The sequence below is a fragment of the Ovis canadensis genome, chromosome 18, assembly GCF_042477335.2.
Source record: "Ovis canadensis isolate MfBH-ARS-UI-01 breed Bighorn chromosome 18, ARS-UI_OviCan_v2, whole genome shotgun sequence".
Taxonomy (NCBI): Eukaryota; Metazoa; Chordata; class Mammalia; order Artiodactyla; family Bovidae; genus Ovis; species Ovis canadensis.
Window position 1 is genome coordinate 35,907,144 of NC_091262.1, and position 21,154 is coordinate 35,928,297.

Genomic DNA, 21,154 nt, shown 5'->3' on the forward strand with positions numbered 1-21,154 from the left:
AGGGTCTTTTCCAAAGAGTCAACTCTTCGCATGAGGTGGCCAAAATACTGGAGCTTCAGCTTTAGCATCATTCCTTCCAAGGGACTCTCAAGAGTCTTCTCCAACAGTCTTCTCCCCAGTTCAAAAGCATCAATTTTTCAGCTCTCAGCTTTCTTCACAGTCCAACTCTCTCACCCAGTACATGACTACTGGGAAAACCATAGCCTTGACTAGACGGACCTTTGTTGGCTAAGTAATGTCTCTGCTTTTGAATATGGTATCTAGGTTGCTCATAACTTTTCTTCCAAGGAGTAAGCGTCTTTTAATTTGATGGCTTCACTCACCATGTGCGGTGATTTTGGAACCCAAAAACATGAAGTCTGACACTGTTTCCCCATCTATGTGCCTTGAAGTGATGGGACCAGATGCCATGATCTTCGTTTTCTGAATGTTGACCTTTAAGCCAACTTTTTCATTCTCCGCTTTCACGTTCATCAAGAGGCTTTTTAGTTTCTCTTTACTTTCTGCCATAAGGGTGGTGTCATCTGCATATCTGAGGTTATGATATTTCTCCCAGCAATCTTGATTCCAGCTTGTGCCTCTTCCAGCCCAGCGTTTCTCATGATGTACTCTGCATAGAAGTTAAATAAGCAGGGTGACAATATACAGCCTTGACATTCTCCTTTTCCTATTTGGAACCAGTCTGTTGTTCCATGTCCTATTGCTTCCTGACCTGCATATAGGTTTCTCAAGAGGCAGGTCAGGTGGTCTGGGATTCCCATCTCTTGAAGAATTTTCCACAGTTTATTGTGGTCCACACAGTCAAAGGCTTTGGCATAGTCAATAAAGCAGAAAGAGATGTGTTTTTTTGGAACTCTCTTCTTTTTCGATGATCCAGTGGATGTTGGCAATTTGATCTCTGGTTTCTCTGCCTTTTCTAAAGCCAGCTTGAACATCTGGAAGTTCACGGTTCACGTAGTGCTGAAGCCTCGCTTGCAGAATTTTGAGCATTACTTTACTAGTGTGTGAGATGAGTACAATTGTGCGGTAGTTTGAGCATTCTTTTCCTTGCCTTTCTTTGGGATTGGAATGAAACTAACCTTTTCCAGTCCTGTGGCCACTGCTGAGTTTTCCAAATTTGCTGGCAACTTGAGTGCAGCACTTTCACAACATCATCTTTCAGGATTTGAGATAGCTCCACTGGAATTCCATCACCTCCACTAGCTTTGTTCATAATGATGCTCTCTAAGGCCCACTTGACTTCACATTCCAGCATGTCTGGCTCTAGGTGAGTGATCACACCATCATTTTTATCTTGGTCGTGAAGCTCTTTTTTGTACAGCTCTTCTGTGTATTCTTGCCACCTCTTCTTAATATCTTCTGCTTCTGTTAGGTCCATACCATTTCTGCCCTTTTTTGAGCCCATCTTTGCATGAAATGTTCCCTTGGTATCTCTAATTTTCTTGAAGAGATCTCTAGTCTTTCCCATTCTGTTGTTTTCCTCTATTTCTTTGCATTGATCCCTGAGGAAGGCTTTCTTATCTCTTTTTGCTAATCTTTGGAACTCTTCATTCAGATGCTTATATCTTTCCTTTTCTCCTTTGCTTTTCACTTCTCTTCTTTTCACAGCTATTTCTAAGTCCTCCGCAGACAGCCATTTTGCTTTTTTGCATTTGCTTTCCATGGGGATGGTCTTGATCCCTGTCTCCTGTACAATGTCACGAACCTCAGTCCAGGGTTCATCAGGCACTCTATCTATCAGATCTAGTCCCTTAAATCTATTTGGTTCTCAGTATGTGTCTAATTGGTTTGGTGGTGTTTTGTGAGGTAGGGATCCAACTTACTTTCCCATATGGATACCAAATTGCCCCAGTGGGGTGATTCTTTTGTCCTTTCTCCTGGAAATGTCCTTTCTGGGTTTACCTATTAAAAAGCTTTTTTAAAAATGCCAAGTATCAAGCACTTCAGATCTTCTTAATTTATAGAGCTCCCCAGAGGCATGTTTCCATTTCTGTGTCTTCTTTGCATTTCACCATTGCCAGTTTCTAGTATACACAAGTACCCTCAGAGGGTTCTCTGTAGTGAACCGTGTATGTTTCTGTGAGAGCAGAGGATGTGAGCATGGAGGAGGGTCTGAATCCATAGTGACCATGTGACCATGCTCAGCAACCCCAATATTAAGTCTGGCTGAGACCTCCTAAGACAAGGTCTGTGTTTCGTCCTCTTGGTGTCTGGATATGCAGAACGATGTCGGTGGATTGGGACTTGGATCTCTGGGTCCAGCAGTGTGGAGATATATCCATAGCCTGCTTTTCCATTCTATTTTCCTCCTATAGGCTCTGCTGAGCTGGTGTGGAGATATTTCTGCTAAAGGTTGAGAGGTCGTCAGTCCTTCTGCTTCTCATCCCCTGCCTCGTCTGTACTTCTGTCACTTTTTAAAAATATAGCTAGTTTTCAACGTTGTCCATCCTTGTGTCATTCTGACCCTCAGGCCCCTGTGGTTTAATAGACCTCCAGCTCCCAAGAGCTCTTTGCCTGGTGGAGACGTGGAGAACTCAGGGAGCAACACTACATCACACTGGAGCCTGGACCAGAGAGAAGGTTCTTGCCAGGAAGGCTCCATCCCTGCTGTGGGGGGTTCGGAGTTATCACTTCTGACTGTGCATGGCCCTCGGTGCAGGCCCCACTCTGAGATCTGGAAAGGAGGTGGCTTCCCTCATTGACACAGAACTAGTATTTTTTTGTCCTTGTCCTTGTCCAGTCCTGCTTGGCTCCCAGGCTCCACCTTTGACCCTCGCCCACAGGATCAGGAGAGCCCAGTTCTAGAGGAGTTTCATACAAGGAGAGGCTCCTGGAGACACTCCAACCCCTCGGCCTAAATAAGCATTTCCTTGGAGTTTCACAGCCCTGGGAGGAGACACTGGTTTTTGTGTTCACTTTACAGTTGAATATGTTGAGCCTCAGATCATTGTGTGATTTGCCCTGGGTCACTCTGCAGGTCAGAGGGTGAGCTGGGATTTGAACCCAGACTCTAGGTCTTGGAGCCCGTGACTGTACAGGTATTTCTGCCCCTCAGTTAAATTCATTTCAGGGTTTGTTGTTTTTTTTGCATGCCTTTGTATATGGGACTGTTCTGTTCTCTCTCTGATGGTTCATATCTTGCTATATTGCTGAGTTTATTGGTTTTAATAGTTGTTACTTGGTGGAGTTTTTAAGGTTGCATATAAATCCTGTTGTAATCGAACAGTGACAGTGTAACTTCATCTGTTCTGATGGGGATGCCTTTAATTTCCTTTTCTCGCCTAGTTACTCTGGGAAGGACACTTCCACTGCTATGATGAGCAAGATAGGTGAGAGTGGGCATCCTTGCTCTTTCCTGATCTTATAGGAAAACCTCTGGTGGCTCAGATGGTAAGGCATCTGCCTACAATGTGGGAGACCCAGGTTGGATCCCTGGGCTGGGAAGATCCCCTGGAGAAAGAAATGGGAACCCACTCCAGTACGCTTGCCTGGAAAATCCCATAGACGGAGGAGCCTGGTAGGCTACAGTCCATGGGGTCGCCAAGAGTCGGGCACAACCGACAGACTTCACTGTCACTTTTCACCTCTTTACCACTGAGTTGGATGTTAGCCGTGGGCTTGTCTTGTATACCCTTTAGTATGTTCCATGCATAGCCACTGTACTGTGAGATTGTATCCAATGATGTTACCCTTTGTCGAAAGCTTTTTCTGCAATTATTGAGAAGATCATGTGATTTTATTCTTAATTTTGCTCATATTGTGTATCACAGTGATTGATGTGCAGATCATAAATCATGCTTGCAGGCACAGAATAACTACATTTGATTATAGTGTATGATTCTTTTAGTGTATTCATCAATTTGGTTTGCTAATCTTCTTTTAAGGATTTTTACATCCATGTACAGCTGAGTCAGGGCTCTCTGGTGGTTCATATGGTAAAGAATCTGCCTGCAATCCAGGAGACCTAGGTTTGAGCCCTAGGTCAGGAAGATCCCCTCGAGAAAGGAATGGCTACCCACTCCAATATTCTTGCCTGGAAAATTCTCTGGACAGAGGACCTGGTGGGCTACAGTCCATGGGTCACAAATAACTGGACATGACTGAATGATTCACACTTACAAGACTACTTCTTGACAGTCGTAATATCTAAATTTAAGATTTTATCTCAGTCAAAAATTACAGTCAAATGCAAAATGTCAAAGTCCAAGAGTCCTTAGAAATAGATGACAATAAGGCATAACAGATGAAAGCAAAAAGGACACCACATAATTTACTTTTCATGAGAATTTTAGATCTTCAGAGGAATTCTCATTAAGCGAAATTAAAATGCAAGCTTTAGTTTAGACTGGAAACCTTTTTTGGTATTATGTTTCTATCTTCAGACTGAAATTTCACTATTTATGTATGATGTATTAAGCAATACTGTGTGGATATTAAAATCATATTTTCAAAACCTTTAATGATATTTATAAGTACTTATAGTGGAAAAACAACTAGGAAGAGAAGATGATCCCATAAGGTTTAATGACATTGCATATGTGTTGAATGATAGTTTTCAGATTGTATTTATTTATTTTTAATTGAAGAATAACTGCTTTACAATGTTTGGTTGGTTTTCCTCATACAACAACACAAATAAGCCATAAGTATATTATCCACTCTTTGGTGAGCCTGGCTCCCACTTCCCACCATCCCACCCTCTCGGTCGTCACAGAGCTCCCTGCTGGGCTCCCTATGTTATACAGCAACTTCCCACTAGCTAGCTATTTTGCATATGGTAGTGGCTATGTTTCAATGCTACTCTCTCAATTGGTCCCTCCCTCTTCTCCAGCTGAGTTCACAAGTCCTTCCTCTACATCTGTGTATCTATTCAGTTCAGTTCAGTTCATTTCAGTGGCTCAGTCGTGTCTGACTCTTGACAACCGCATGAACCCCAGCACACCAGGCCTCCCTGTCCATCACTAACTCCCGGGCTTTACCCAAACTCATGTGCATTGAGTCGGTGATGCCACCTAACCATCTCATCCTCTGTCATCCCCTTCTCATCCTCTGTCATCCTCTTCTCCTCCTGCCTTCAATCATTCCCAACATCAGGGTCTGTTCAAGTCAGTCAGCTCTTCACATCATGTGGCCAAAATATTGGAGTTTCAGCTTCAACATCAGTCCTTCCAATGAACACCCAGGACTGATTTCCTTTAGGATGGACGGGTTGGATCTCTTGCAGTCCAAGGAACTCTCAAGAGTCTTTTCCAACACCACAGTTCAAAAGCATCAATTCTCTGCTCAGCTGTTTTTATAGTCTGACTCTTACATCCATACATGACTACTAGAAAAATCATAGCCTTGACTAGACAGACGTTTGTTAACAAAATAATGTCTCTACTTTTTCATATGCTGTCTAGGTTGGTCATAACTTTCCTTCCAAGGAGTAAGCATCTTTTAATTTCATGTCTGCAATCACCATCTGCAAGGAAAGATAGAAGCATCTGAATGCAGAGTTCCAAAGAAGAGCAAAGAGAGATAAGGAAGCCTTCCTCAGCAATCCATGCAAAGAAATACAGGAAAACAATAGAATGGGAAAGACTTGAGGCCTCTTCAAGAAAATTAGAGATACCAAGGGAACATTTCATGCAAAGACGGGCTCGATAAAGGACAGAAATGGTATGGACCTAACAGAAGCAGAAGATATTAAGAAGAGGTCGCAAGAATACACAGAAGAGCTGTACAAAAAAGAGCTTCACGACCAAGATAAAAACGATGGTGTGATCACTCACCTAGAGCCAGACATGCTGGAATGTGAAGTCAAGTGGGCCTTAGAAAGCATCACTATGAACAAAGCTAGTGGAGGTGATGGAATTCCAGTTGAACTGTTTCAAATCCTGAAAGATGATGCTGTGAAAGTGCTGCACTCAAGTTGCCAGCACATTTGGAAAACTCAGCAGTGGCCACAGGACTGGAAAAGGTTAGTTTTCATTCCAATCCCAAAGAAAGGCAATGCCAAAGAATGTTCAAACTACAGCACATTTGCACTCACCTCACAGGCTAGTAAAGTAATGCTCAAAATTCTCGAAGCCAGGCTTCAGCACGTGAACCATGAACTTCCAGATGTTCAAGCTGGCTTTAGAAAAGGCAGAGGAACCAGAGATCAAATTGCCAACATCCACTGGATCATCGAAAAAGCAAGAGAGTTCCAAAAAACCCCATCTATTTCTGCTTTATTGACTATGCCAAAGCCTTTGACTGTGTGGACCACAATAAACTGTGGAAAATTCTTCAAGAGATGGGAATCCCAGACCACCTGACCTGCCTCTTGAGAAACCTCTATGCAGGTCAGGAAGCAACAGTTAGAACTGGACATGGAACAACAGACTGGTTCCAAATAGGAAAAGGAGTCTGTCAAGACTGTGTATTGTCACCCTGCTATTTAACTTCTATGCATAGTACATCATGAGAAACGCTGGGCTGGAAGAAGCACAAGCTGGAATCAAGATTGCTGGGAGAAATATCAATAACCTTGGATATGGAGATTTGACCACCCTTATGGAAGATAGTGAAGAGGAACTAAAAAGCCTCTTGATGAACGTGAAAGAGGAGAGTGAAAAAGTTGGCTTAAAGTGCAACATTCAGAAAACGAAGATCATGGCATCTGGTCCCATGACTTCATGGCACATAGATGGGGAAACAGTGGAAACAGTGTCAGACTTTATGTTTTTGGGTTCCAAAATCACTGCAGATGGTGAGTGAAGCCATCAAATTAAAAGACGCTTACTCCTTGGAAGAAAAGTTATGACCAACCTAGATATCATATTCAAAAGCAGAGACATTACTTTGCCAACAAAGGTCCGTCTAGTCAAGTCTATGGTTTTCCCAGTAGCCATGTATGGATGTGAGAATTGGACTGTGAAGAAAGCAGAGTGCCGAAGAACTGATGCTTTTGAACTGTGGTGTTGGAGAAGACTCTTGAGAGTCCCTTGGACTGCAAGGAGATCCAACCAGTCCATTCTGAAGGAGATCAGCCCTGGTGTTCTTTGGAAGGAATGATGCTAAAGCTGAAGCTCCAGTATTTTGGCCACCTCATGTGAAGTGTTGACTCATTGGAAAAGACTCTGATGCTGGGAGGGATTGGAGGCAGGAGGAGAAGGGGACGCCTGAGGATGAGATGTCTGGATGGCATCACTGACTTGATGGACGTGAGCTTGAGTGAACTCCGGGAGATGGTGATGGACAGGGAGGCCTGGCGTGCTGCGATTCATGGGGTCACAAAGAGTCGGACACGACTGAGTAACTAAACTGAACTGAACTGAACTCAACGGGTCTAGAACAAGCTTGACTTTCGGTCAAGCACCTCATGTTATTTTCTACTATTATGAAAGGAAATGAAAGGGAATAAGATGCAGTGTTCTGGTGCTATACTCCGTTTTTTAAGAGCAGGATGGTGATGCTGAGTCTTTGAGCACAGCAAACAGGTTTATTTTTTTATTTGTTTTTCCTCCTCCTATTTATACACAGATGAAATTCTTGAGAAATCTAGGTAAGGGGCCGAAGTTGAGGTTAATTGGTGTTAAATCCAGGAGAACTGGAAGAAGCCAGGAAGATGGAAGAAGAAGTGGATGGGGCTGCCATCAATAAAATCGGCACCTTCCCTGCATCACACCCCTCTGCAGTGTAACCCATGGCACTTTGTCTTCAGTCAGTCCCTCCCGCTAGCCCCATGAGGACAGGAGAGCGACTCAGCTTTGCCCACTGAGCACAGGGGTGGTGGGCCCAGTTCATCTGCCCTGTGTTAAGAAATTGGGCCTGCAGCCCAGCACACAGGGCACCAGACCCATCCATTCTGTGTGTTTAGGCAAAAGTGGCTGAGGATCACAGTCCAACAAATATCAAAGCTGCTTCTGATTCCAGACTCACTCCTGAGTGCCTTTTCTTTTAAAGTCTAATCAGGCTCCCTCCTGATTGCACTTTGTCTCAGATTGCATAATAAACATGCTTTTGTTTAAAAATTTGTTTTGCATTGTCCCTTCTGAACTGTGTTGATGATATCGTATCTGACATAGCGACAGAGTTTGGTTTTTTGTTTTTATTTTCACTCAAGCAGGGTAGAAGACAGAAGAACGATCTGAGAAGTGTCACTCTTTCGGAGGCCAGCGCTCAGGTGAAGGATATCGCAATATCCAGGGAGAGGATAATTCTAAAAGGTGAACTTCAATAAGGTGTTTTGAGCATATTTTCCATGGGATCTTAGTAGATGAAAAAGATCCAAATATGGAGAAGGGATGGCAACCACTCCAGTACTCTTGCCTGGGAAATTCTTGCCTGGGACAGAGGAGCCTGGTGGCCTACAGTCCATGGCATCACACAGAGACAGACACAGCTTAGCGACTGAACAGCAACAGTGCACAGCCAGGCAGACTGTGATTCGGGGAAACACTGCTTGACGGAAGCGTGGAATAAAACGGAGAGTGAAGCGACCTAGCAAACGCGGAGCATAGAGTTTTGGAAGACATTAAAAGTGTATAGAATAACAGCTGCACATATTCAAACAATAAAGTCTGTGGCTAAAGGAGAAAAGGAAAAAGATCCAGATAAAGAAAAGCAAGGATTTGTAAAAACGGATAAAGACCAAGCTTCTGAAATTCGGGTGACAATGATGCTCACTGAGAGCTGTAAGCTGTGCGGTCTTCATCACAGAAATCTTCTTCCTGTCACCAGGGTGTGTATAGAAGGAGAAAAGCCCTTGGGGATATTGGCTTACATGAACTGGGGGAACCTTAGATTGTTTTTACGGCAGCGCCAGTTAGTAGAGGCCCATAATCCACAGGCGGCGTCTCAACAAGCCTTGGTTCACATGACTGTTCAGATTGCCTGAGGAATGAGCTATCTGTCCAGCAGGGAAGTCATCCACCAAGATGTGGCTGTTAGGAACCGTGTCGCTGAGGACACGCTTCAAGTTAAGATCGCAGACAATGCTGTCTGCAGAGACGTGTTCCCCATGGACTCTGTCACTGCCTGGGGGACAATGAGAACAGGCGGGTTTGGTGGACGGCCCTTGAAAGTCTGGTTAATAACGAGTTCTCCAGTGCCAGTGACCTGCGGGCCTTCAGAGGGAGGCTGTGGGAGCTAGCTTTTGACTCTGGGCCAAATGCCCTACGTGGACAGGGACCCCTTTGACATGGCTGCGTGCCCTAAAAGACGGTTACCACACTGTCCTGAGGAACTGTTTGCTGTGATGGCTTGTTGCTGGCCCTTCGATCTGGAAGAGAGATCCCAGTTTTAGCAGCTGGTCATGGATAGCCACCTCTGCCATGTCCTAATGATTACAGATGGCTCACTAATTGCACCCCATGTTCAGCTATGTATCTTGAAAGAAAAAGATCAAAGAATTTGTGCACCTGCCTTAAAACCACCACAGGTAACTACTATTAATAATCTTGTTTTTCCCTCTAAACATTTTTAAACACCTTTTTTTTTAAACATTTTTTCATTTCACTAATTATTTTGCTACAATGTTACTTTTGATAACTCCCTAACATACTGTATGGGTCTACCACCAGTAACTTAACCAGAATCCCACTGGGAACATTTTAATTATTTTGAAGTTTTTGACATTTGAATAATACTACAAAAACATTTTGTCACATAAATGTCTATATGTGTGTTAGTCACTCAGTTGTGTCCAACTCTTTGCAACCTATGAACTGTAGCCTGCCAGGCTCCTCTGTCCAGGGGATTCTCCAGACAAGAACATTGGAATGGGTTGCCATTCCCTTCTCCAGGGGATCGTCCCAACCCAGGGTTGAATCCAGGTCTCCTGCATTGCACGCAGATTCCTCCTCATCTGAGCCACCGAGGAAGCCCAAATGTCTCTAAAATCCATGATTATTTAACAAAGCTAATAGGTAGACTAAAATGATCGTTCGTGTGGAAATGGTTTCAGCAACTCAGAGAATGGAGCAAAAACCAAGTGCTTAATAAGACATTGTCTGGACACTGTCCAGGGAGGAAGAGGTGGAAATCCTGGGAAGTGGTTTGCATCAGGAAGATTCCAGACTCCTGTGGGATGGTAGCATAATGGAGGACAGAAACAGCTGTCAAAGCCAGAGACCTTTTGCTGTGATTCAGCAGGGAGAGCATGAGGTGTGCCCAAGAGGACAGAAAAGAAAAAAGAATCCAGAGGAAGACAGTCAAGTGCTGAGACACGGTAAAACCAGAGTCTGAGGAGTCAAGAAAAGAAAAGGCCAAGATGACTCAGGACCCAGGAAAGGGATGGGTGAAAAGTCACTTCACGGTTTTCTGGAATCTATTCCAAAAACTGAGTTTTGTATTTTCTATTTGTCCAACTCAAACTATTGGGGGATGTCAAAAAATCTTTAAAAGTTTATATGTATTTAATGAAATTCTATAGAGTGAATGTTTATCATCCAGGCAGAGAGACTGTGTGCACCCTGCTTATCCTTACTACTGGGGACAAATTTCTGGCCTTTAATCCTATTATTTTCAATTTATAAAATGGACATGACATTTTTCAGATTTGCTTAAAGTTTAAGTTCTTTGAGCAAAGATTGTGGCCAACTTTGCTTAAAGGCTGTTTGAAGGGTTAACAGGACTTTTCAGGTGGTGCTAGTGGTAAAGAACCCTCCCTGACAATGCAGGAGACCTAAGAGTTGCTGGTTCCATCTCTGGGCCAAGAAGAGCCTCTGTAAGAGAGCATTTCAAGCCACTCCAGTATTCTTGCCTGGCGAATCCCATGAACAAAGAAGCCTGGTGGGCTAAGATCCATAGGTTGCCAAGAGTTAGACATGACTGAAGCGACTTAGCACGCAACAAGCACAAATAGTTGACATGCCTTAGAAGGGAGAGGTTGGCTACCGCCCTGTAGCGGCTAGAGGTTGTCCCCTGCCGATCAGGGCCACGTACTCATATTCTAGGCTTCTTTCCTCTGAAAGAGACTTTGTTTCTATTCCAGAAGAAAATACAGGATCTTTCCTACTGAGGAGGAGAGCAGGAGCAGATGCGTCAGCCATCTATTTAAGCTGAGTTTCATAACCTGGAATTTATGCATAAACCCCATTGCACACACAGGTACACATGCCTCTACCCTCTCCCCCTGTGGGGAACCTGGGCTAAGTTTACTCGGCAACGAAACAGTCTGATGCTTGATCCAGAGGTGTCACGACGGGATGGTGTGTATACAGTTGACTAGCATGTATGTTTGTATGCTTACATATACACTTGTATACTGGTATAAATACATGCTACCCAGGTATACGTGCACACTCATAAAGACTCATATAAATAACTGTGGTAAGGTAACTCGTTAACTCAGAAGTAGGATCTAAGACCTGTCAGAATTTCAGACAAAATACCGAGAAATGGATCAACAGAAGCAGTGGGATGTCTCAAGATCAGGGTAAAAGGATGCTGACTTCCCCCACCTCCTGTCGCTCACTTGCTCTGATGAAACAAGCTGCCATATTTTGTGCAGCCCTATGGAGAGGCCCAGGCTTCCCTGGTGGCACTGGGGGTAAAGAACCTGCTTGCCATTGCTAGAGACCCAAGAGATGCCTGTTCAATCCCTGAATTGGAAAGATCCCTGGAGGAAGGCATGGCAATCCACTCCAGTATTCTTGCCTGGAGAATCCCATGGACAGAGGGAGCCTCGTACAGGGTTGCCAAGGGTCGGACACAGCTGAGGCGACTTAGCATGTACACACACACATATGGAGAGGACTGGGCTTCCCTGGTGGCTCAGCCGTGAAGAATCCGCCCACTAATGCAAGAGACTTGGCTTTGACCCCTGGGTTGGGAAGATCTCCTGGAGAAGGAAATAGTAGCCCACTCCAGTATTCTTGCCTGGAGAACAAAAATGTTCCTTATATTTATGTAAACTTATGACTTCATTTATATACTTCCTTTTCCTTGTATATTCAGGCTATGAATATCCTTTCAGATCAGTTCATGTTCTGATACCTGATTTTAGTCTTTCAAATGATTGTACTGTAATACTTGTCTGTATAAATCCTATGAACAAATATAGGGCTTTTGCAAATGATGCATTTATTGTCATTATTTTTGTTTAATTTTTAAATGTTAAGCCATGAGAGAAGGGGTTTTACTGCGATTGTAAAATCATCATGACATGGTGTGCATTATCCTTCCAGAATGTAACCAAGCTCTCCAACAATCACTCTGAAATGAGCGAACTTAATTTCAACCAATTGTTGTATTTTAACGACTGACCTAAACTGTACTTTGTTTCTGGGAAGAAATGCTTTTTGTCTGCAGCGTGAAGCGATTTAAAAGCACTGGGTGTTAAATGTGAGCTTCTAATGAAATTTGGGCTGAAAGGATAACTAGAAGACGACTATGAAAATCTCTCCTGTAACCTAGTCTCTGTGGACCCAGATCCCTCCTCTCCGGTGAGACTCTTCGAGGACCAATCGCGATGCCCTGCACCCGCTGCGGAGCCATCGAGCTGGACAGTGAGGGCGCCACATCCCCGACAGACAGACAGCAGAGTGCAGCTCTGACAAAGGCCTTATTTTTCTGATGTAAATCATCTCTTTACATCTGTTTGTAAACATGTTTAAAGAATGGACCTAGGCATACATGTTTAGATTTTGATGACATAGCCATTTTGGATAGTATAAGTAGCAAATATAACTTTTACTTTTTCAGCAGCACATTAAAGCAGCCAGCAAGAGATGCGTTCAGATCATGGTGCCTTATTATGCAGCTGATCTCTCAGCAGACACAGATGGCACGTCTCTTTACATGTGTGTTCTGCCTTTCCTTGTACAATTCATTGTTAACATTCTGATTTTCTATTAATGTTTTGTGAACTTCCTGAATATGTGACAAAGTATGTACAGTCTACTTTTGAACTATTTTTTATCACAGTATTATTTATTGCTTTCTTTCAATAAAGGACTGAAGCAAAATTCCCACTGCCAATAAAGAGTGCTGAGGGTAAGCTGTACTCTCAATGAGAACAGACCAGAGCTGGTAATGGGAGCCCGTGTCATCACACGGACATTCTGTTAAGAGAAACGGATGGATACAATGGCAAGGCTAGAAGGTGGAAGTATTGGTGTCCCCAAAGGACGATTGACCTGGTATTCATGTCCTTGGCTCCGGAGACAAGGGACTCCATCAGTTCAGCACCTGCGGGGACAGGGCCCCTCTGCTGCTGAGGCGTGGGCAGCAGGCCGAGGGTGGGAACAAAGTGCAGGTGTCGAGGCTCACCGTGGATCCCAGGGCTGGGAGGCCGAGGGCAACCCTGACGTGGACCCGAAAGATGCACTAGGGAGTGTACGTGTGCACACTTGTGTGTGGGAGCTTTTCATGTTATTTTAGTCAACAGTCTTTATTATTCATATATCCATAGAAACAAGAATGTAGCAGGGCGAGGTGGGAGGGAGATTCAAGAGGGAGGGGACACACGTACACCTATGGCTAATTCATGTTGCTGTCCGGCAGAAATCAAACCGATATTGCACAGCAATTATGCTTCAGAAAAAAAGAACATAGCAAGGTGGTCAGGAAGTATGAAACAAAGATTTCTCATAGAGATTTATAATCACAACTCTGTGTACATCTGGGAGCAGGCTGCCCACCACCATCAGACCTTCCCACCAGCATCAGACGTTTAACCCCCAGCATCAGGCCTTAGTCGAGCATCAGGACCTCCCCCAGCATCAGACCCTAGTCCAGCATCAGGACCTCCCCCAGCATCAGACCCTAGTCCAGCGTCAGATGTTCCGCCCCCAGCATCAGGCCCTCCCCCAGCATCAGGGCCCTCCCCCAGCATAAGGCCCTCCCCCAGCATCAGGCCCTCCCCCAGTGTCAGGCCCTCCCCCAGTGTCAGGCCCTCCCCCAGCATCAGGCCTTAGTCCAGCATCCGGGCCCTCCTCCAACAACAGGCCCTACCCAGCATCAGGCCTTCCTCCAGCATCAGGCCCTAGTCCAGCATCAGATGTTCTGCCCCCAGCATCAGGGCCTCCCCCAGCATAAGGCCCTCCTCCAGCATCAGGCCCTCCCCCAGCAACAGCCCTACCCAGCATCAAGCCCTCCCCCAGCAACAGGCCCTCCCCCAGCATCATGCCCTCCCCCAGCATCAGGGCCCTCCTCCAGCATCAGGCCCTACCCTAGCATCAGGCCCTAGTCCAGCATCAGGCCCTAGTCCAGCATCAGACCCTAGTCCAGCATCAGGCCCTCCCCCACCAGCAGGCGTGGCAGCCCCACTTGTCTGACGCTCCTGAGCACACTTAGGCAGCCCCAGAGCAGCAGGACAATAGTTCTTGCAGGATGTGCATCTTTAGGAATCACCTGTGGAGCAGCAGCAGCTGGGGTCTGTTTCAGGCCAAGGAGAGGCAAAGAAGAGGCATTTGTGCCAGAGGCAGCGGTGGGTGTGGGCACGTTCCCCAGCTCTGCTGCCTCCCGGAGGGGGCTTTGCTCTCCTGCTCTTCTCACATGCTCACTCCAGGGCCCCAGGGCTGTGTCCTTCCAGATTCACGGTCTCCTTGATATCTCAAGCCCAAGTCCTGAGTTGCGTCCCAGTCCGGCGTAGCAGAGGGCTGGGAACACCCAAGCTCAAGGGCTGAAAGGATCCCAGGGGGACAGCCGGGCCCCAGCGGGTGGCAGAGCAGGCGATGATGGTGGCCGCCCACAGAGAGCCCCACAGCAGCACTGGAAGGAGAGCAGGGATGCCTTAGCTCACCTGGGGACGCTGCCTGGCCTCAGCACTCAGATGTCACCCCCAGCAGCTCTGGGGACACAGGAAGCCGGTGAGTGACACCACGCCACTCAGGCCGTGTGGGTGGGCACTGCTGACCATGGCCTCGGTTTTTGTTCCGGTTCCAACTGTCCCTCCAAGGGCTGGTGGGCTCCTCCTCCGAATGGCACAGATATTTTCTTTGTGGGTGAACACATCCCGGCTTGTTTCTGTTGGCACTGTTGTTGCTCTTCGTGTGTTTTCCTCTTTTCATCCTGTGCTTGCTGCTCTTCTAGTTTAACTTAGGAGCAGCCCCCTTATTTTCTGCATTTCCTAGTTGTCAGCGTTCCCTGGGGCTTTCCAGGTGGCGCTAGCGGTAAACATCCTGCCTGCCACTGCAAGAGATAACGAGAGATGTGGGTTCGATCCCTGGGCTGAGAAGATGCCCTGGAGAAGGGCATGGCAACCCACTCCAGTATTCTTGCCTGGAGAATCCCATGGACAGAGGAGCTCCTGGGCTACAGTCCCTGGGGTCACAAAGAGTCAGACACGACTGAAGCAGTTTAGCACACACGCAGGTTTTAGTTCAGTCACTCAGTTGTGTCCAGCTCTTTGCCGCTCCGTGGACTGCAGCACTCCAGGCTTTGCTGTAAGTCACTGTCTCCTGAGGTTTGCTCAAACTCATGTCCATCGAATCAGTGATGCCATAGAACCATCTCATTCCTACTGCATCCACCAGAGAGGTGGCTGGGGCTCGGCAAAGTGCATGGTCCCACTGCGTGGATGTGAACCTGCCCTCACCACTGCCTCACCGCGCGACCATCACTGTCTCCTCCCCTGTAAATCGGGAGGTGGCAGCACCTGCTTGGTAAGGGGCACACACAGCATCTGATATACAACCAATGCACCATCCATCTCAGTGTTGTATTTACTAACAAGAGGGATAGCACTGAATAATCTGCTCCTTTTTCTCTCTTCTCCCTTCACTGTGCTCCAGACCACATTGTTTTACTCACCCTGTAAATCCCACACCCAGCAAAAAGAAGACACTCAACAAATATCTGGCTGAAGAGGCAGGAACATACCCTGTCCTTAAGGAGATGAAGCCGAGAGAGACGGGGGCCTGATGATAACACTGTGTGATGAGGAGACCCCAGGAGGACCTGCGTGGCTGTGGGCTGGGGTGGGGGGCATGGGAAGAACCCCTCATGAGCTCCTGGGGATGGGGAAAGTGGCAGGAAGGAGCGGATGCTGTTCCTTGTGGGGTGCCCACAGATCGTACCTCCCTCCTCTCTGATGAGCACTTAGGCCGTTTCCAAACACTTGTCACTGTTCTGGAGGAAACAGTCATTGCCCAGCTCCTACTCAATCCGTTTCGTAGAATACGTTTCTCATCGGAGTAAGCATCTGCTTTACTCATTCCATGCTCCGTTCGTCCACCCATCCAGCCAGCCATCTGTTCATCCACCCATCCACCCATCCACTCATCAACTGATCTGATCATCTCGGACCCTAGAGAAGACAGACGCCTCCTCCACTCCTCCCAGAAGGACACCTAGCGTGAGTGACAGGAGCCACGTGGGGACAGCGGGGGAGACACAGAAGGGACATACATGCAGACCCTCCTCCCTCTGAACGGTGAAGCACCCACCTGGTCCTAACGCCTCCTTGCTGGTGTGTCCAGGCCGGCTCTTTTCCTTCTTGCCAAACCAACGACCGATGGAAGACTTGATGCCCTTCTTCTTTGGGGCTTTCTGGCTGCTGTTGCTGTTGCTGGGGTTGCCCCTGGGACCGTCCTGAGAGCCTGTCGCACTTCAGGGAGAGAAAATGACCTTTAACAGGCACCCTTGTGCAAACACACACCCCTTCATAAGACCTACTGATAGAACCGGCCACCCAGCAACACCCACGCCTCAACCTCGCAGCAGACAGTGGAGTCTCCTTCACCACCCACACTCCACACGAGCAATGCAGGCTTCCGGCCACAACCAATGGCCCAGGAAGCTGAGATTCTCTGACTGGAGCCCTCCCCCAAGGAGGGAGGTCTTCACTCCAGAAGAGCTGGTGCAGAGGGCGCCCAGACCCTCCCTCAGGGTCTCTGCTGGGCAGGTGACGACGCTCCCAGAGAAGGCGAGCTCCCCAGTTCTGGGCAGTTCCCCCCGCCTCCTGCAGGGTGACCGTCCTCGGCCGTGGCAGGAGAGTGATGGTCACTGTGCAGGGCTGCTGGGCAGGTGACCACATGTGCCCTCCATCGAGTGCTGCCTGGCTCACGACGGGAGCTCAGCAGGTGGGGGTCTGAATGAGAACAGTGTCAGTCACAGGAGGGGACAGACAGTCTCCTGAAAGGAGACCCCTGGGGAAGAGGGAGGGACCCTCAAGAGCAAAGCCGAGAGGCACGGAGCCGTAACCATCAGGAACTCGCCCCAGGCCTGGCAGACCTCTAGCAAGAGCAGGAAGAGACCTCCCACAGGAGTCGACACGTAGAGACAGATGTTTTCTAAAATCACTGAGGTCACTGAGCTCTTCTACCCCAGCACCTGAAGTTCACCACTAAACACAGGCACCGAATCCAGTGGGATTCCTTTACAACCATCCTTGCAACTCTTTCAAGACAAGAGCCACAGGGCTCCTGAAACTGACGACGAGGCGAGCAGGCGTCTTACTTGTGGGCGTCCCTGATGTCCTCATCGCTGGCTGTGCGCAGTGAGCCCGTGAGCCGGTCCAGCCGAAAAGACCACAGCGAGGCGGAGGTCGAGGTTTCACATTTGATGGTGTCATCTTCTACCTCTTCCTGTATAGCTGGCAGCTGAGGGAGTGAGGTAAGTGTAAAATTGGCTAACAATAGACTGTGTCGAAAAAGGCAATCACACAGGCTTTATGTTATAACCAGAAACTTACTTGAAAATACATTAGCTATGCTATCCGCCAAATACAAAAAAAAGCCTTGTTCCAACTTAATGCCATCTTAAAGGACTGTTTGTCCAAGAGAAGCCGGGCCGTGGAGCAGCGAGAGCACCCCACTGAGTGCAGAGACCCCGGACGGGAGCCTCCCTGCAGCCGGGCTCTGCACTCCCTGAAATCCAGCAACCAGATGGCCCTGCCAGGCAGGACAGCAGAGCCACGCCAGCACCGAGAACCCTGCATGGCATGAACTGCCCTGATGAAAGGACTGTGCTCATCGCCAGATGCTGCTCGGAGGCACCACTAGCAAGAGTAAGAAACCTCTCAGCAAAGCCGTCCAGACCTTTCTATTTGAAGGAGAAAAGGAAACAGCTTGTACCACCACCCAAGATCATTTGTAGTGATGACGCAGGTTACTGAACCCATGACAACAAGTCAAACACAGAAAAGGTACCTAAGCCCTCCATGCGAACACCATGTGTCTGGCTTGTATTTCTCAGTAACATACAGACCGGGGGCTACACACTGAAGTGCTTACACCCAGTTGGAGTGTCATTTGCTCCCTGGGGTTTACATAAAGCTCTCCTAGGTCTTCACTAAGAAATAATCTTGTATCAACCTAGAAGTGGTGGGATGGGGAGGGACATGGGAGGGAGGTTCGAAAGGGAAGGGATGTATGTGTACCTATGGATGGTTCATGTTGAGGTTTGACAGAAAAGAACAAAATTCTGTAAAGCAATTTTCCTTCCATTAAAAAATAAACTAAAAAAAAGAAAAAGATGATCTCGCCTGGACTCCCAGCTCTTCCGCTAGTCCTGGGTCTGAAGATAGGAAAGACACTGGTGGCAACAGTGTGGGGAACAGATGAACCCCTCGGGGTCCAGACAGGTCTCACTTATACATTTGGGTGTGTGGTTAAGCAGGGGAGCTTTGAGGAAACATGCATGGCAAGTATTTTTATAAACAATGAGTGTGTTGTTTTAACCAACTAACCAGTCCTTTTTTAATGGGATTCTGTAAAGAACACTGGTCCTGTGCAGCCCCACAGGAGCTTGGTGACAACAAAGTGACTTAGTGCAAAATACAGCTGAACTCATTTAACAGCAGCTGGATAAACTGGGCACCCTCCCCTGACCTCTACCAAGAAACCTCAGACAACAGAAGGCTACAAAGGCTAGAAATTATCCACATGGAACTGAACGGGGATCAATCTCAAATTCAAGTGAAAATAAGCACTTATAAAATTCAGAAAACAACAAAGAACAGAGCAGGGAAGTGACACACCTGGGTTGACTGTGGACTCAGTGGAGACAAACACCTGCCTTAGAGTCAGGGACCACGGCCAGCCCCTTCCCCCGGGCCTCCTCCTAAGGAAGGCTCTGGGTCCGCAGCCTGGCCGCCCTCCCCCAGGATGGGAGCCGCCCCACTGGTGCCCGCGTGACTAGGATGGGCAGTGCCGTGTCCTCACTTACCAGGAGGGCAAAGCAGGCCACAGAGCGGGCGAGCGGCACACCCAGGGCACCAACCCCAGGGTGATGGCGCTGCTCTGCTGTGCCCAGCAGAAGGGCTCCCGGGCACTGAGCTGCCTGAACTGGAACACGGCTGCCCGAGTCCTGCAGGAAGGCCCCAGGAGTGCTCCATTAGCGGGCTGGGAGTGGGAGAGGGACAAGGAAGGCCAGCCCTCAGGGCAGTGGACTCCAACAACAGGGGCTCAACCAAGTGACCAAAGGGGAGAAGCAGCGAGCTCCCTCCTGATGCTCCCTCAATCAGGGATGCCGTGATGGACACGAGAACCTTTGGAGCAAAGCGGGCTGGACGGCACCACAGGCTCTGATCTGACCATTCCGAACCACACTGCTGGGTGTGGGAGCCTGGGCACGGTGCTCAGCCTCTCTAAGCCATCAGTTTCCCTGTCTGCTGAATGGGGATAACAGCAGCCTGGACCTCACCTGGCGTCTGCGGGATTCGATGACAGACTCGGAAAGCACTCGACACGGTGCCTGGCACACAAAGTCTCCTGCACACTGCTACCCACCGTCATTAAATTGGCTTCCCCCAAATCTAACTTCTATGGCTCTGATTCAGTCATTTGTTTAAAAAAAAAACTCTAAGCAGAAATTCCACGGTGGTCAAGACGTTAGGACTTGGCACTTTCACTGCCAGGACACTGGTCTGATCCCTGGTTGGGGAATTAAGATCCCATAAGCTGTGCACCATGGCCAAAAAAATAAGTAAAGGAAAATTTTAAAATAGTAAATAATACTGTGTCTATTATAAATAAGCATGAGATGATTAGAAGGCAAACAAGGGGGAGACCGGCAAACTGTTACAATTGTCCCAACAAATGACCTGTTTCCAACAGAACCATCAGCACCCAGTGGTGGGTGAGTTTCATTACTTCTATTAAAATGTCAATTATTCACCAGTACATAACCACACAGTGTTCATTCATGTAAAATGATAAGGACTCTCTAATACTTCACAGAGAAACAGAGGCATGCTAAATTTCTAGTTTACCTTTCAACAATGCTTCCTTAAATCACTAGGCTGATAGATGCATGCAAAGAAATGAAGAGAAACCAGATTTCTTGCGATTTTGAAGCTAAAAATTCAAGACTCAGTACAGACAAACACAGCATACCAAAAATGATGGCAAACATATAAGTGAGATGAACATTTAGAGAACATGTAACTGGAAACAGAACATTTCTTTTGACCACAGAAATTAAATAAGCTATTCAAGATTTACTAGAGAAACACTATAAATTATTACTCAGGAAGATACAATTCTATTACAACATCATGATCTATTAAAGCACAGCATTCTGTACAATAAAGGCCCTTAACAGTTGTCTATTCTCAGCCAAACTTCTCTATAAGTTAGTTTCTCTTCATAGAAAACATGTTATACTTTAAAATAGTAATTTAACTGATGAGGAAGTTACCATAATACCTATTTGAACACTGAACAAATCGAACCATCTATTGGACATTAACACAGAATTCTTACCTAGAATTTGATTTAAAAGTTCTCAAAATAAATGTATTAAAGCAGGTTCCCTGTGAAAATATGCAATAAAGAAAGCTAGCATAATAGCAGGTGCAGTCTTTATATTTTATTAACCATAGAAGATGCTTTTTAAAGAGTCTAGTAGAGACATTAACTGTGCAAAAGGTTGTAGGGAACTAGGTTTAAAGAAGGTTGAGAAGTGCTTGCAAACGAGACTCTCAACCAGGGCTGAGCATTCTTGCAAACGAGATGTTCTGCCCAGTGTAGGGAACTAGATTTAAAGAAGGTTGAGAAGTGCTTGCAAACGAGACTCTCAACCAGGGCTGGACATTCTTGCAAACGAGATGTTCTGCCCAGTGTAGGGAACTAGATTTAAGGAAGGTTGAGAAGTGCTTGCAAACGAGACTCTCAACCAGGGCTGGACATTCTTGCAAACGAGATGTTTTGCCCAGTGTAGGGAACTAGATTTAAGGAAGATTGAGAAGTGCTTGCAAACGAGACTGTCAACCAGGGCTGAGCATTCTTGCAAACGA

At 46.9% G+C, this 21,154-nt stretch overlaps 1 protein-coding gene across 1 annotated transcript in view; it reads right to left on the reverse strand.

Annotated features, from left to right (window-relative positions):
* Nucleotides 1–4,549: 4,549 nt before the first annotated feature.
* LOC138423751 (liprin-alpha-1-like) overlaps nucleotides 4,550–21,154 on the reverse strand; it is a 40,838-nt gene continuing 24,233 nt past the window's right edge. Inside the window, 3 exon segments of the mRNA XM_069560041.1 lie at nucleotides 4,550–15,105; nucleotides 16,362–16,522; nucleotides 17,374–17,516. Of these exon segments, the coding sequence (XP_069416142.1) occupies nucleotides 15,044–15,105; nucleotides 16,362–16,522; nucleotides 17,374–17,516 (366 nt within the window). The 3' untranslated portion in view covers nucleotides 4,550–15,043.